The sequence below is a fragment of the Macaca mulatta genome, chromosome 16 (genome assembly GCF_049350105.2).
Source record: "Macaca mulatta isolate MMU2019108-1 chromosome 16, T2T-MMU8v2.0, whole genome shotgun sequence".
Lineage (NCBI taxonomy): Eukaryota > Metazoa > Chordata > Mammalia > Primates > Cercopithecidae > Macaca > Macaca mulatta.
The window spans coordinates 11,824,473-11,841,346 of record NC_133421.1 but is presented as its reverse complement, the minus strand read 5'-3'; the positions used below and the strand labels follow the sequence as shown (position 1 = coordinate 11,841,346).

General features: G+C 47.5%; 1 protein-coding gene and 1 long non-coding RNA gene across 3 annotated transcripts in view; one reads left to right on the top strand and one right to left on the bottom strand.

Moving 5' to 3' along the window:
- MYH13 (myosin heavy chain 13) overlaps positions 1-16,874 on the top strand; it is an 82,735-nt gene that overhangs the window by 55,874 nt on the left and 9,987 nt on the right. For both annotated transcript variants that reach the window (XM_077970370.1, XM_077970369.1), the window contains exons 23-33: positions 1,817-2,059; positions 5,261-5,437; positions 6,488-6,633; positions 6,737-6,827; positions 7,806-8,195; positions 10,989-11,115; positions 11,204-11,322; positions 13,671-13,867; positions 14,342-14,525; positions 15,022-15,187; positions 15,868-15,992. In XM_077970370.1, the coding sequence (XP_077826496.1) occupies positions 1,817-2,059; positions 5,261-5,437; positions 6,488-6,633; positions 6,737-6,827; positions 7,806-8,195; positions 10,989-11,115; positions 11,204-11,322; positions 13,671-13,867; positions 14,342-14,525; positions 15,022-15,187; positions 15,868-15,992 (1,965 nt within the window). The remainder of the gene's footprint in view (positions 1-1,816; positions 2,060-5,260; positions 5,438-6,487; positions 6,634-6,736; positions 6,828-7,805; positions 8,196-10,988; positions 11,116-11,203; positions 11,323-13,670; positions 13,868-14,341; positions 14,526-15,021; positions 15,188-15,867; positions 15,993-16,874) is intronic.
- LOC114673055 (uncharacterized) overlaps positions 5,711-16,874 on the bottom strand; it is a 30,295-nt gene continuing 19,131 nt past the window's right edge. The window contains exons 2-5 of the long non-coding RNA XR_013406108.1: positions 9,301-9,489; positions 8,436-8,530; positions 6,464-6,592; positions 5,711-6,305 (exon numbers count right to left, since the gene is read on the bottom strand). This is a non-coding gene — a long non-coding RNA (uncharacterized LOC114673055). The remainder of the gene's footprint in view (positions 6,306-6,463; positions 6,593-8,435; positions 8,531-9,300; positions 9,490-16,874) is intronic.

Below are 16,874 nucleotides of genomic sequence, written 5' to 3'. Positions count from 1 at the left end.
ATCACTTGAACCCAGGAGGCGGAGCTTGCAGTGAGCCGAGATTGCGCCACTGCACTCCAGCCTGGGAGACACAGCGAGAATCTGTCTCAAAAAATAAATAAATAAATACTCTTATGTGGGAAGATATAGCCCGATTTAGAACAGAAGTAGCTGATGTTGGTCTGTCCAAGAGACTCACTGCAGCATCTTCTAGGACATATGTATTCAATCACGAATTCTTGGGTGTTTTTAATTTTCTGTTCTGTGGTTCAAGGAGACACAGCTAAGGAGACATAGGAAGAACTTTTCCATTGAAAGGACCAGGCCTGGTGGCTCCTGCCTGAGATCCCAACACTTTCAGAAGCCAAGGCAGGAGGATCACTCGAGTTCGGAAGCTCGAGACCAGCCTGGGCAACATAGTGGGACCTTATCTCTAGAACATAAATAAATACATACATTTAAAAACAAATTTAATGGAAGTTAAAAGATAGTAATGTTTTGAAACGATTTTGTCAGCTTCAGAGAACATAGAGTAGATGAGTCATTTTCCAACTGGTGGTAGCAGGAAGAGTGAGATGAACAGCTGTTCAAATGTGGCAAATTTCTTTTTTTTCTTTTTTTTTTTGAGACGGAGTCTCGCTCTGTCACCTAGGCTGGAGTGCTGTGGCCAGATCTCAGCTCACTGCAAGCTCCGCCTCCCGGGTTTATGCCATTCTCCTGCCTCAGCCTCCTGAGTAGCTGGGACTACAGGCGCCCGCCACCTCGCCCGGCTAGTTTTTTGTATTTTTTAGTAGAGACGGGGTTTCACTGTGTTAGCCAGGATGGTCTCGATCTCCTGACCTCGTGATCCGCCCATCTCGGCCTCCCAAAGTGCTGGGATTACAGGCTTGAGCCACCGCGCCCGGCCCAAATGTGGCAAATTTCTAGAGGCTTCATTCTTTAAAATGAACTTGTAACTTCACGAACTCCTCTGTTTGAAATTATTATAAGTGAGGCCAGGCATGGGGGCGCACACTTGTAGTCCCAGCACTTTGGGAGGCTGAGGCAGGAGGATCACTTGAGGCTAAAATTTGAGACAAGCCTGGGCAACACATTGAGACCCCATCTGTACACACACACAAAATGAAGCCAGTCATGGTGGCACATACCTTGTAGTTCCAGCTACTTGGGAGGCTGAGGTGGGAGGATCACTTGAGACAGAAGTGTGAGGCTGCAGTGGGCTGTCTCACACCACTGCACTGCAGCTTTGGCAACAGAGCAAGACCTTGTCTCTAAAGAAATAAATGGACAAATTATTAAATGCGAATTTCTATAAGCAATGTCCTTGGTAGTTAAAAACAAACAAAAAAACAGCATGTATACTGGCCAGGTACAGTGACTCACGCCTGTAATCCCAGCACTTTGGGAGACCGAGGTGGGCAGATCACCTGAGGTCAGGAGTTTGAGACCAGCCTGGCCAACATGGTGAAATCCCATCTCTACAAAAATTACAAAGATTAGCCAGGTGTGGTAGAACATGCCTGTAATCCCAGCAACTCAGGACTACAATCGCTGGAACCTGGGAGGCAGAGGTTGCAGCGAGCCAAGATCACGCCACCACACTCCAGCCTGGGCCACACAGCAAAACTCCATCTAAAAAGAAAAAAAAATGTGTTTATGGGTGATATCTAAGTTTATGTACATGTATGTGTGCAGTGTGTGCACATGTGCGTGCATGTGTGTGCATGACCCATTTCTTGGCTTAGGCCTAGATAATGGGCTTTAAGAGGGTGACACCCTTTCTTTGTAGCATTTTCAAAGAGGCCAATCAAAACATAAAATGACCTGGTTCTTTCAGGAAACGGAAAATCTGATGGACGCTGAGGAACGGTGTGAAGGACTCATCAAAAGCAAGATCCTATTGGAAGCAAAAGTTAAGGAGCTGACTGAGAGACTAGAAGAGGAAGAGGACATGAATTCTGAACTGGTTGCCAAGAAGAGGAATCTGGAAGACAAATGCTGCTCTCTCAAGAGAGACATTGATGACCTGGAGCTGACCTTGACGAAAGTTGAAAAGGAGAAGCATGCCACAGAGAACAAGGTGCGCAAACCCAAGGGATTCCCGCAGTGTCTTAACCAGGTTTCTCTCTCTCTCTCTGTAAGGAGGAGAAAGGGTGGCGTAGGAGTCCACTCAATACAACATTGCCCGGAAATGAGAGGCTGGAGTCAAGGAGAAGGGTAGTTAAGTCCCAACAAGTTCTGTCCCCTGCCGTCTTTTCTGTCCCATAGGTTCTCCTCCTCCTCCTCCTCCTTCGTCATCTTCTTTCTTTTTTTGTGTGTGAGACAGAGTCTTGCTCTGTCACCCAGGCAGATCTCGTTACAGTGGTGCGATCTCAGCTCAATGCAACCTCCGCCTCCCGAGTTCAAGCAATTCTCCTGCCTCAGCCTCCCGAGTAGCTGGGATTACAGGCGCACACCACCATGCTCAGCTAATTTTTTGTATTTTTAGTAGAGATGGGGTTTCGCCATGTGGGCCAAGCTGGTCTCGAACTCCTGACCTCAGGTGATCCACCCGCCTCAGCCTCTCAAAGTGCTGGGATTACAGGTGTGAGCCACTGCGCCCGACCCCATAGGCTCTTCTCAAACCTCCCTGGCTGTATCACAAACTTCTAGCATTTCATTGAGAGGAAGGACTGTTTCATATTCTTCTTCATTTCCCATAGCACCAAGCGCAGGGATTGCAAACAAGAAGGCCTACAGGGGCCAGGCAGATAGTGAAGGAGGCAGAAGACTGGGTAACACCAAGGATTGACTGAGAGGAGCGAGTACTGGCAGAACAGAGACTGATGCAGTGTTTGGGAAAGTCATTTGGAATGACTTAGTCGAATTAAGAATCCAGATACCCTATGACTCAGCAATTCTGCTCCTGGGTATATAGATCGAGGAATTCTTCCACCTTTCTACAAAGCGATATGTCCTAGGGTGTTTGTAGTGGCATTGCTTGTGGGAGACAGCTGGAGGCAGTGCCAGGGTCCACCACGGGGAAAACAGAGATAGCATGTAGTAGGTACACACCAGGGAGAACCACGTAGCCATTAGGAACAATGGGTTGTGCACAGCAAATGTTAAACACTGCTAAATGGTGGGAAAATGTAAGAAAATGAAATATAGGGCCGGGCGCGGTGGCTCACGCCTGTAATCCCAGCACTTTGGAAGGCCAAGGGGGGCGGATCATGAAGTCAGGAGATCGAGACCATCCTGGCTAACACTGTGAAACCCCATCTCTACGAAAAATACAAAAATTATCTGGGCGTTGTGGCGGGTGCCTGTATTCCCAGCTACTTGGGAGGCTGAGGCAGGAGAATCACTCAAACCTAGGAGGCAGAGATTGCAGTGAGCCGAGATCGCACCACTGCACTCCAGCCTGGGTGACAGAGCAAGACTCATCTCAAAAAAAAAAAAAAAGAAAAGAAAAGAAAAAGAAAATGAAGTATACAGCATAATAGCATTTACGTGGACAAAAATCACATGCACACAACACAACGACATACATTTCAACAATAATATGTAAAACCACTTACATGATTCACATCATAATGGGTTGCCCATGAGGTGGGCTAAGGGATGTGAACTGCTGAGTTTAAGAGACAATGACAGTTGACACTCAGAGTCAGTGTTGGATAGACGCTGGGAGTAATGGAAAAAGACACTCGGAAGGGCTGGGGACTGTGGCAAACTGAAGAGCTCTTGCCCTGTCCACAGAAGGCAGTGGTGACTCAGCCCCAGCCAACTGTTGTCAGCAGGGAATGGGAATCCAGCATTTTCAGAACTTCTGGTTTTCCATGAGAAGCCAGAAATCCAAGTTTTACGTGAAGTCTCATTTTTTTCAATGTTGATAACATTTTAAAAACTACAGACCAGGCGCGGTGGCTCACGCCTGTAATCCCAACACTTTGGGAAGCCAAGGCAGGTAGATCACAAGGTCAGGAGATCGAGACCATCCTGGCTAACGTGGTGAAACCCCATCTCTACTAAAAATACAAAAATTAGCCGGGCGTGGTGGCGGCGCCTGTAGTCCCAGCTACTCAGGAGGCTGAGGCAGGAGAATAGCATGAACCCGGGAGGCGGAGCTTGCAGTAAGCGGAGATTGCACCACTGCACTCCAGCCTGGGTGACAGAGCGAGACTCTGTCTCAAAAACAAAACAAAAGAAGAACAAACAAACAAATAAACAAAAACTACTGTGACATTATAAATAAGAACACTGTAAACTACTATGTGGACTAAAGAAAATATGGCCAGATTCAGCCCATAGATTAGGAGTTAGCAACTTCTGATCTGGAGGCCTGTTGGATGTGGAAAAAGTTTCACTTACTTCCTTCAAGTTCCATGTTGGGTGCCCTCCTCCTGCTTCCTGATAACACAGCACTCCTGTTCTGAATTTTCTTTTTTCTTTCTTCCTTCCTTCCTTCCTTCCTTTTTCTTTTTCTTTCTTTCCTTCCTTCCTTCCTCCCTCCCTCCTTTCTCTCTCCTTCCTTCCTTCCTTCCTTCCTCTTCCTTTTCTTCCTTCCTTCCTTCCTTCCTTCCTTCTTTCTTTATTTCTTTTTTACTTTCAAGACGGAGTCTCACTCTGTCTCCCAGGCTGGAGTGCACTAGTGTGATCTCTGCTTACTGCAAGCTCCGTCTCCCAGGTTCACGCCATTCTCCTGCCTCAGCCTCCTGAGTAGCTGGGACTACAGGTGCCCGCCACCACGCCCGGCTAATTTTTTTGTATTTTTAGTAAAGATGGGGTTTCATAGTGTTAGCCAGGATGGTCTCGATCTCCTGACCTCATGATCTGCCCACCTCAGCCTCCCAAAGTGCAGAGATTACAGGCGTGAGCCACTGCACCCGGCGTGAATTTTCTTGCATAGCACCTCACGCCTCTCCTCCCCTTCCTGCCTCATTCTAAACCCTATTCAGCCAGCCAACCTAATAAACACATTTCCACAGACGTGTTATGAGCAAATATAGATTGATGTGTTACCCTTCAGAGGTAGCACATTTGCATTTTAACAGTGCCCTTCCTTATAGAATATAATGCCCTCCTTAAATGAATAATCCTAATGGGAGAATTTGAGGCGCCGTGATAGACCGTTAAGGAAGATAAAGAACTGAGAGTCTGTCAATTCCAGGAGGTAAAAAAGTAGTAGCCAAAAAGAAAAGGGAAAGAGGAAAAATGAGCAAAGAAGCAATAGCTTTTGTTGATGGAAGCTTCTGGCTTAATCGTTTTCCATATTAAATCAGTGTCGATATTGTCCCAGGTAAAGAATCTCTCCGAAGAAATGACAGCACTTGAAGAAAACATTTCCAAATTGACCAAAGAAAAGAAGTCGCTACAGGAGGCCCATCAGCAAACACTGGATGACCTTCAGGTTGAAGAAGATAAAGTCAATGGTCTAATCAAAATAAATGCCAAGCTTGAACAGCAAACAGATGATGTAAGGATATTTTACTACTATGCTTTAGCATTTATCACTTGTGGAGGCACAGACAAGAGACAGTCTAACTAGGACGCAGGGCTTGAGAGGTCAGACTCTGGAATCAGCATCCCTAAGTTCAGATCTCAGCCCCATCCTGACCCTGAAGGAGTCTGGGATACTAAGCAAGCTGCTTACCCTTGCAAAGCCTCCGTTTGTGCCTTGTGAAATGGCGATGGAAATAGCATCATCTCAGAGGGTTTTCACAGAAAGCTCAGCACACACAAAGTGTTCAGCAAAACATAGCTGCTATTATTGCTACCATCACCATCATCAGTATTATTAGCATCCACCTGTAGGTCCTTTGGGTTCCAAAACCTCCAATCCTGTTGTAACGTTATTAAAGATGAGTTCCATTTGTGGCCACGAAAATTACTATTTCCACCCCCATCACATGACGTTATTATTGTTGATGTAAGAGCCACTTTTGAAGTTTTCAGGTTTTAATCATTATTGTGGCTAGAGATTTTCTAGATAACTTTAATGTTTCTGAGCCCAGGGTAGGTGTGCTCCTCCTCTACGCCCCTGTTTCCTGTTCCCATGTGTGCATGTGTGTGTGTGTGCATACACGCACACACACATACACACACATGAATTCCTTGCCTCCCATGGTTGTGTAATGTTAGCAGGGAATGAGTGATGGTGTAGAGCACAGACCTTCACAGTGCTGTCCATAGAAGCCCCCATTTGTATTGTCTGTGCAAGGGTGTGCACCCGTGAGTACCATACCCCTCCATGGAACATGGTCTGGGCCAGGCCGAGTGGGAATCAGTTGAGAGAGGCACCAGGAGGCCCATGAAGGACCCAGCCCCACCCTGGGTAGCCTTTTCTGGAAGACAGAAGAGAGGGGAGGTAGGGGACAAGACTTGCTTCCTCCTGAGGCCAGAAGCTTGCAGCCAGCACCCTACAGGAGCCCCAGGAAGCCCCAGGTCACGTGTATGGCTGCGCTGAATAAAAGGAGCAAATGCTTCCCCAGCAGGGGCTTACTTTTCTACCTGTGTGTCTTCTCAGCTTGAGGGTTCCTTAGAGCAGGAAAAGAAACTGCGGGCGGACCTGGAAAGGGCGAAGAGGAAGCTGGAAGGAGATCTGAAAATGTCCCAGGAATCCATTATGGATCTAGAAAATGACAAGCAGCAAATAGAAGAGAAATTTAAAAAGTAGATATTTCTTTTACCACCTCTGTGTCTCAGCCTAAAAGCCAACTTTCATCCCCTCCAAGAGGCTTGTATCTCATGTTCTTTTTTAAAAATCTATTTGCAGGAAGGAGTTTGAAATCAGTCAGTTACAAGCCAAAATAGATGACGAACAAGTCCACAGTTGGCAGTTTCAAAAGAAGATGAAAGAACTGCAGGTAAAACATCAAAACCTTCCCAATCATGACAATCCCTTTGCAAGAGTGCCCCTCCTCACTCCTTCCCCATTGTTTCTTTAGCTGCTGCTTTCCTTCCTCCTGCTAAAGCTAGAGAAGATGTCCTGTCCTTTCTTTTAGTTTTTGAAAATAATATTTTAATGTTCTGAGTAACCCATAAACATACTTCCTTGCAAAGGCTCAAAACAGGCCCAGTAAAGCTAAATATTATTGATAAGGGTGCTTTGACCACCACCCCTAAGCCCAGTGCCCTCACCATCTTCTCAGAAGTAATGACCAGTTTCAGTGGGATATGCATCCTTCTGCCTCTTTTGCTATGTGTTTTTGTACACATTTAAGACCCCCCAAAAATATATAGTACACATGCAGAAAAGGTTCTTGTTTCTTTATATTCTTAGCATAAATATCACACTGAGAGTATCACTCTGCAACTTGCTCCTTTCTTTTGGCAACGTGATCTGCAGAGCCATCCATGATAGACGTGGATTGGTGTCTACCTGCTCCATAGACTTCTAGAACAAGTCTCCATCACCATCGATTTGTGCATTCCCTTATTCATGGACATTTAGGTTGTTTCCAAGTTTTTTCACCAATGTAATGTTATAATGAATTCTTTTTTTGTTTGTTTGTTTTCTGAGTCCGAGTCTCTGTCACCCAGGCTGGAGCACAGCGGCGTGATCTCAGCTCACTGCAACCCCCACCTCCCAGGTTCAAGCTGTTCTCCTGCCTCAGCCTCCCAAGTACCCGGGACTACAGGTGGCCTCCACCACACCCGGCTAATTTTTGTATTTTTAGTAGAGGCAGAGTTTCACCATGTTGCCCAGGCTGGTCTCAAACTCCTGACCTCAAATGATCCACCCACCTCGTGCTGCCTACCTGCAATTCCTCAACACCCAGCCCCTCTCAAAGGAGGCTGCCCCCTCCTCCACAATAAGAGTCCTGATACAGTGATCCTTTCAGGCTCGCATAGAAGAGCTGGAGGAGGAAATTGAAGCAGAACACACACTCAGAGCCAAGATTGAGAAGCAGCGCTCAGATCTGGCCCGGGAACTGGAGGAGATCAGCGAGAGGCTGGAAGAAGCCAGTGGGGCCACTTCAGCCCAGATTGAGATGAACAAGAAGCGGGAGGCTGAGTTCCAGAAAATGCGCAGGGACCTGGAGGAGGCCACCCTGCAGCACGAAGCCACGGCGGCCACCCTGAGGAAGAAGCACGCAGACAGTGTGGCCGAGCTTGGGGAGCAGATTGACAACCTGCAGCGGGTGAAGCAGAAGCTGGAGAAGGAGAAGAGTGAGCTGAAGATGGAGATCGATGACATGGCCAGCAACATCGAAGCCATCTCCAAGTCAAAGGTACCTGACTGACCTTTCTGCTCTTGCAGAATGCAAGGCAGCCAGTGGCCACCTGCCCCTGGGCACATGTAATTTGATGCCTCCAAACCACTGCATGTTCTACACCGAAACCCTCTTCCCTATTTCTGCCTGTTTCCAGTTCCTCAAATTCACTCATATCCTTTGTCTTATCTATTTGGGCTGCTGTAACAAAATATTTTAGAGTAGGTAATTTATAAACAACAGAAATGTATTGCTCACAATTTTGGAGGCCGGGAAGTCCAAGATCAAAGTGCCAGCAAATTCGGTGTCTGTTGAAGGTCTGTTCCTCACACATGGCGCCTTCTCATTGCATCCTCATGTGGTAGAAGGGGTGAACAAGTTTTCTCAGGCCTCTATTATAAGAACACTAATCCCATTCATAAGGGCTCCACCCCCGTGACCTTATCACCTCCCAAAAGCCCCACCCCCCAACACCACTGGACTAGAAATTATGAATTTTGGGGAGACACAAACTTTAAGACCAAAGCATCAAGACCACTTGATTCAAGCACAGTTGGATGATCTGTGCCACTGTTTCGCTCTTGTTCCCCAGGCTGGATTGCAGTGGCACCATCTCAGCCCACTGCAACCTCTACCTCCCAGGTTCAAGCAATTCTCCTGCCTCAGCCTCCCAAGTAGCTGGGATTACAGGCACATGCCACCACGTCTGGCCAATTTTTGTATTTTTGATAGAGATGGGGTTTCACCACGTTGGCCAGGCTGGTCTTGAACTCCTGGCCTCAGGTGATCCACCCACCTCGGCCTCCCACAGTGCTGGGATTACAGGCATCAGCCACTGTGCCTGGCCGACTAGGGTTCTTTAAGAAAAAAGTGTACAAACTTATGAAACTTAGGCATGAAAGTTAATACTTATAATGACACAAAAGTGTTGCAGGTTACCTTGAAGACTCAAGTTCTTTTCTCCTGAAGCCTCTTTGGGCCATTTGCCAGAAATGCCTTCTAGAATATATTCTGCTTGGGATGACTCCTCTTCCCTCAAACCTTCTGCAGCTCCCAGACTCTCTGGGGTCCATACAAATTGCGGGCCCTGAAGCTTATTTCACAAGCTTCATAGTGAACCTACCTCTGTGCATGACCTCAAAGCAAAGCATTCCTTGTGGAGCACGTGTGCTCCTCGATTTAACACCTGCCCTCCTTGCAGGGTGCTCTGAGCTGTACTAGGAGCTGTTTGGCTGGGCTGGAAGAAGCAGTGGTGACCCTAGAAGTAGGGTTGTGGGCCTCTCACCAAGGGTTTCCTGGAAGGTCAGGGCATCTGTCCAGAAAAGGAAGGGAGATGTGGATCAGAGAACTAGAGTGGTCTCTCCAGCGCCCCCTGCTGCCAGTGTTTAGGGTCTGCGTCCACACTGTCTTGTTTTCCCTTGATTGCTTCTTCACTCCCCGACTGCAGCCTCTGGCTCCGACTGATGACTCCTTTTCTCCTTCTTTCCTGCTTTCCCATTTGTTTGCCCTTTTTCCCTTTCTTGGTTTTCTTTCTTCCTCTAAGAACTTGGGTCTGTACATGTTCCCCTCCCACACCTCTCTCTCCACGAGCCAGGCCAGCCTGCAGGGGAAGGTGGGTAGGAAGAGCCTCCAGCATCCCCCACGCACTGTGCCTATAAACAGCCCCCACTCCAGCCTCCCTCTCTCCAGAATTGCCGTGTGCTGCTCTCTGTTCTCAATTTTAACATCCAGGGGAAGCAGCACTTCATGCTTCTTTACACTTTCTCAGTTGGCCCCTTTCACATCTCTTCTTGCAAGTCGCCATCGCTTTTCAGCCCTCCCTGCTTTGATTCCTTCATGCTTGCGTGTCACCTTTCAAAGAGATCCTAAGCTCCTCCAGGACTCCCCTGGAATCAGTATCCCTGCTTCCTCCACTGCCAGCTCATACTTCGCATTCTAAGGAAAAACATATGCTCCATACATTTTATTTTCTATTTTATGGAGCAGCAGGAGGAGAGAAAGGTCAACACACATAAGGGTTTTGAATAAACTTCACAAAAATACAGGCCAACTGGAGGCTGGGGAGGTGAATCCCTTCATACCACCTCCACCATCGGGAACCTTTTGTGTTATTGAATGAAATGCTTAACACTGTCATCTGAATATATTGCTTGAAAATATTCACAGGCTTGTATTGCTTGCAATTATTCACAAATTACTTATATTACAAGAGGATCCCAAGGATCCACTTAAAAGTGGCATCTTCTCAAAGGGTTGTTTACAAATCATTAAATACTTACCTACCAAAAACTGATGTTCCAAGCGATTGGAGATTGAGCTGCATTCACAAATCTGAAATGATTATGTTTTTTTTGTTTTGTTTTGTTTTTGTTTTTGTTTTTGAGACGGAGTTTCACTCTTGCTGCCCAGGCTGGAGTGCAATGGCATGATCTCTGCTCACTGCAACCTCCGCCTCCTGGGTTCAAGCGATTCTCCTGCCTCAGTCTCCCGAGTAGCTGGGATTACAGGTGCCTGCCACTATGCCCGGCTAATTTTTGTATTTTTAGTACAGATGGGATTTCACCATGTCGGTCAGGCTGGTGTTAAACTCCTGACCTCAGGGATCCACCCGCCTCGGTCTCCTAAAGTGCTGGGATATAGGCGTGAGTCACTGCGCCCAGTCAATTATGATTTTAAACTGACTCTTTTTTTGTTCTATATTTGTAGTTTTATTTTACCTGACAAGAAGCTAAACGATCACACGGTTCAGTTCAATGCTGGGCACTAGGAATCCATTTTTTCCCATTCATGGTGACTTTCTGTTTGTTAAAGAGTAACATAGAAAGAACGTGCCGGACGGTAGAAGACCAATTTAGTGAAATCAAAGCCAAGGATGAGCAACAGACACAGTTGATCCATGATCTGAACATGCAGAAAGCAAGACTACAGACCCAGAATGGTGAGAATGGGCAGGGCTCTGAGGTCCAGCCGGGCCATGGGAGAGGGTGGTCGGTAACACTGACGTGGGGGCCACATCTGTTTGGTAGGGGAGCTGAGCCACCAAGTGGAAGAGAAGGAATCTCTGATTTCACAGCTGACCAAAAGCAAGCAGGCCCTCACCCAGCAGCTGGAGGAGCTTAAGAGGCAAATGGAAGAAGAAACGAAGGTAAAGATATAGAGTCAGATTGAACCTGAGAAACCAGGCTGTATGACCACTTCACCTGTGAAGCTGGTCGGAGCAGTGCTACATCAAGAAACCTGCTGTGGCCGGGCACAGTGAGTGGCTCACGCCTGTAATCCCAGCACTTTGGGAGGCTGAGGCGGGTGGATCACGAGGTCAGGAGTTCAAGGCCAGCCTGGCCAAGATGGTGAAACCCCATCTCTACTAAAAATACAAAAAAAAAATTAGCTGGGCGTAGTGGCAGGTGCCTGTAATCCCAGCTACTCAGGAGGCTGAGGCAGAGAATTCCTTGAACCCGGGAGGCGGAGGGTGCAGTGAGCCAAGATCACGCCACTGCACTCTAGCCTAGAAGACAGAGCAAGACTCCGCTAAAAAAAAAAAAAAAAAGAAAGAAAAGAAGAAACCTGTTGCTTCTCCTGTCTGCCTTGCAGCATGGTGCGAACCCGTCCTTTAAAGTTAGAGGACCTTGGCATTAGATCTCCTTCTTCAGGGATAGAAAACCATACCCATGGTGGTCCATGCCCTCTGTCCGCCATAGGGTAGTCTGAGAAACTCCCCTCTCCAGCCAGGGCACCTCCTCCCGATCACTGTACACACTTGAGCATTCTGCCCAGCAATTCATTCCGGCCACTTGAAATCCCTTCCTCTTTCTTCTTCATTATTCCTGGTGTGTCACCTCCTATACCACCTGATTTTAAGCTACCTTCCTCCAAAAAGACTCCGTGGTTTTGGGAGCACCCTGGAGACAGTTGCATAAACATGAACATCATGGCCTTCTTGATTTCAAGATCCAGATACTATGTTTATAATATGTGTCTCCCACAGATCTGTAAACTCATGGAGGGCAAGAATAGTTTGTCCTCACTCTACCTACTTTGCCCAGAAGAACAGTGCACACAGTAGGTGCTTGGTGCTGCCAATTCGTGTTCAGGTATCAGAATAGGGAACCAAGAGTCCACAAAACTGCATGAATGGAACTCTGAGGTTGCTGTACACTGGCTAAGACTTATAGGGCAATCTTCTGGAATTTTCCCAAGCTCCACCTTTTTCTTCTGAAAAAGGACAAGTGCCATATTTGTCTCCCATCTTTCTGTTCTGTGGTGAAGATCTTCAGTAGATGAGGGGGGGCAGGGGGAAGTGATGAGAACCCAAGCCTGAACAAGTACTGAGGAGGGCCACTGCAGGAGGAGCCGGCTGTCCTTTGGCCACGATACAGCAACAGCTGTTTTCCTTCTTAGGCAAAGTTTCCCATTTATTGCCTTTTTTTTTGAGACGGAGTTTCACTCTTGTTGCCCAGGCTGGAGTGCAATGGCGCGATCTTGGCTCACCGCAACCTCTGCCTCCTGGGTTCAAGTGATTCTCCTGCCTCAGCCTCCCAAGTAGCTGGGATTACAGGCATGGGCCACCACGCCCGGCTAATTTTGTGTTTTTGGTAGTGACAGGGTTTCTCCATGTTGGTCAGGCTGGTCTCAAACTCTCGACCTCAGGTGATCCGCCCGTCTCGGCCTTCCAAAGTGCTGGGATTACAGGCATGAGCCACCACGCCTGGCCTATTACGTTTTTAAAAAGTTGAAAATGTACAAATTACTAAAGTGAGCTGACAGAACTCTCTCTTTGATGGTGGCACCAGAGGGCGTCTTGTGGCCATTATAGTCGGAGCTAAACTGTTGCCCTTCCGTCCCTCCACATGGGAGGGAGTGAGGGACGGATGCCTCTAGGCATGTCTTCTCTGCCTAGAAGGAGGAAGTCGGGCCGTGGAAACAGCAAAGCTCACATCAGCAGTCCCCAGTGTGGGGACACAGCCCACTGGTGAGATCAAAAGATGCTTTCAGGCTTCTCCTGGTCACAGCATTCCGTACCATTGCATCAAGTAGCGAGAAAATTCTTCCCTTTTTAATTGTTCCAAACCTTCTGATTATATCAAGGAAAAGGCCTCAGCATGAACCATACTTCCTTAGTATTTGCTTATTTACCCTATTAAGAAATAGAGCGTAGACCCCAGGCATGGAGTCCCAGCAGGCAACAGTACCTAGCGAGACGTGATAACATTGCTTTATTTCCATTGCACTTACGGTTACCTTCTGTTTATGGCAAATGTCAGTGGTTTTCCACTTACTGTCCTGTAACAGTTCACTCTTTTGTTAAATATATTTAAATATAATTAAGGAGCCCACTTGAAAAAATTAAATAAACCAGGCGATATGCTGATATGGCAAATTTGGTGAAAACAGCATAGGGATAATTCAAGCTGGGGAAAAGCTATTTAAATAAAAATACCTGAACTTGGAAAAGGGTCAAATGTTTTTGCAATTTGTCACCACTGTCATTCCCAGGCCAAGAACGCCCTGGCACACGCCCTGCAGTCCTCCCGCCACGACTGTGACCTGCTGCGGGAACAGTATGAGGAGGAACAGGAAGCTAAGGCCGAGCTGCAGAGGGTGCTGTCCAAGGCCAACAGTGAGGTTGCTCAGTGGAGGACCAAATACGAGACGGACGCCATCCAGCGCACAGAGGAGCTGGAGGAGGCCAAGTAGGGACTCCAGGGTGGCAATAGCAGGGGGAGCCTGAGGGCACAAGCCAAGAGACCAGGAGTCTTCGTATCTTGAGAGATTGTCTCTTTCCTGCCCATGCCTTTGTGGTTTCTGAAACATTCAGATTGTGCCCCCCACCCTCTGCGGGTCTCCCTGTCCTTCTTCTTGGGAATGTCCATTCCCCCTAGCTCCCTGGGGGGCTCCTTAGGGACCTGCTTTGCCACCAAGCATTTTGAGACTCTCCCAGTGACACTTGGATCCTCTCCACTCACCAAATCCTAGGTCTTGCTCTCATCAAACATCAGTCCCTTCCATGCTATTCATTTCCCTTCCCATCTGACAGTTACCTTCTGAAATATTCCACCTTTGCCAAGGGGGGAAAAATCTGTTTTTTGTATTTCTCTTCCCATCTGACAGTTACCTTCTGAAATATTCCACTTTTGCCAAGGGGGGAAAAAATCTGGTTTTCATAGGAAAAAACTGGCCCAGAGGCTCCAGGAAGCAGAGGAGAACACGGAGACGGCGAACTCCAAGTGCGCATCCTTGGAGAAAACCAAGCAGAGGCTGCAGGGAGAGGTGGATGATCTGATGCTGGATCTGGAGCGCTCCCACACTGCCTGTGCCACCCTGGACAAGAAGCAGAGGAACTTTGACAAGGTCCTTCCCCAGCCACTTTCTCTGTGAAGAAGGCATGGGGATGATTCAAGTTGGGGAAATGCTATTTACATGAATATACCTGAATTTGGAAAAGGGTCAAATGTTTTACAGTGGCAGTGGTGAAAACAACAGTTTCACACTTAGATGTGTGAGATACCTGCACATCCTACAAGGCCCCCAGTTGGAGCATCATTTCCCAGTTTGGAGGACTTGAGGTGTCTCTTGACTACTGTGACAGTCCCTCCAAAGGCAATTTTGTTTCCAGTTAAAGCTAATTCAGTTCCATTGAGATCGTAATGTCTGTGAGAACGCAGCAGAGGGCCTGCAGGAATATCACAGTTTGGGGTCCCGGATCTAGAACAGTGCTCCTCCTCTTTCTTCAGTCCCTAAGGATGGAAGAGCAAAACGTTGGCATTACTGACAGCCCTTGTTTGCAGGAACTCTTCCGAGTCACCCCTGCTTTTTGCTTATCCTATGTCCCTTTGTCATCTCCCAGGTCCTCGCAGAGTGGAAGCAAAAGCTGGACGAAAGCCAGGCTGAGTTGGAAGCTGCTCAGAAGGAGTCCAGGTCACTCAGCACCGAACTCTTCAAGATGAGGAACGCCTACGAGGAGGTGGTGGACCAGTTAGAGACACTGAGGCGGGAGAACAAAAATCTGCAAGGTGAGCTCTCTCCACCACCGGTGTGTGCTACGTCCCCGTCTCCTCCTGCCAACCCCTTCCCCATTTGGTCACAGCCATCTGCAGATGCCTTCTTCCCACTGCCCCACACAATCCTCAGCCATCATGCTTCACATTACTCAGTTTGCCCCAAGGTCCAAACCTTTTTAATGTAAGGCACAGCAGGAGCTAAGTCTCATTTTCGAGAACCGAAGGCACAATGGGTTGCTGAGCCCCCTGCTCTGTTAGAGAAGACCCTTCAGTGATTCTGCCTCTAAGTGGCTCTGTATTCTTGGGTATGCCACTGAATCCCTTAGGACCTCACACTTCCAATCTACAAAGTCTGAAGACCACACCCAGCACTTTCCAAAGCCCCTTCTGGTTCTGCAGACTATGATTCTACGCCTTTTCCCCACAATTGTTTTCTCTGGTCTGCTCTATGACCGTTTTGTATACAGTACTTTTGAAGTTTTAAGTTTCTATTCTTCACTTGTGGTTCCTGTCTGCCTAGTGCAGGTGAGGTAACACATCCGTCTTGCCAACACCTCATCCGAACAGCTACCCTGTATTCTCTCCTATATAAACGTCGCGAATGAATCGCCCATCCCTGAATTGCCTGGCAAATGCCTATGCTATAAACTGGAGCCTGTTGAAACAGCCTAAATCGAGCCTGTCCTTTGCAGAAGAGATTTCCGACTTAACTGAGCAGATTGCAGAAACTGGTAAGAATCTTCAGGAAGTGGAAAAGACCAAGAAGCTAGTGGAGCAGGAAAAGTCAGATCTGCAGGTCGCCTTAGAAGAAGTGGAGGTAAGTGTCTGGGCTATGACATTCGGAAATTCAGGAGGACCAGGAACTGAAAGAGGCTGCCCGTCACCACCCCATGGGGCCCTTCCTGCCAGGAGGCCCTGAGTTTCCAGTGGGAGAAACGTTCAGCCATCCCAGGGGCTGAAACATCCACGGGCTGCTACTTTATCTCCTGGGTGTCCTCTGGCACAGTTCCCCTTTTGAAAATAAATTAATGTGTTCATTATGTCTTCAATGTCTTCCTCTCAGGAAGCAGAAAATCAGTCACCTAACATCCTGAGAGCAGTGCAGAATCTCTCAGTTACGTTTAACACAGAGGCACAGACAATCATCTTTGGCCAGCAAGAATCCTGTACAATCAAAACACACCCAGAGTCTCCTGATGCAGTCATCGGCGGTGGCCAGGATGACTGGTGGTTTCTAGGGAAATACGAACCAACACAGGATAACAGGAGAGCAATTGCCCTGTGATTTTGGAGAATAGGATGACTCTCGATTTATGGTTATTATTAAAATAGACACCCTCAGTAAGATTTTCACTAATTAAGAAGGATACTCTATCTCAAGTCATAAGAAATTTGTTCACGAGGGATGCAAAGTTTTAGTCCCAGTTTCATCACTATTAGGGATATTTGGGAGCAAGTCAAATACTCGGACCTCTCTGAGTATTGTTCTCTTCATCTATAAATCGGTATAAGAATACCTACTTGCAGCCGGGCGTGGTGACTCACAACTGTAATCCTAGTACTTTGGGAGGACAAGGCAGGCTGATCACCTGGAAGGTCAGGAGTTCGAGACCAGCCTAGGCAACATGGTGAAATCCTGTCTTTAAAAATACAAAAATTAGCCAGGCACAGTGGCGGGCACCTGTAATCCCAACTACTC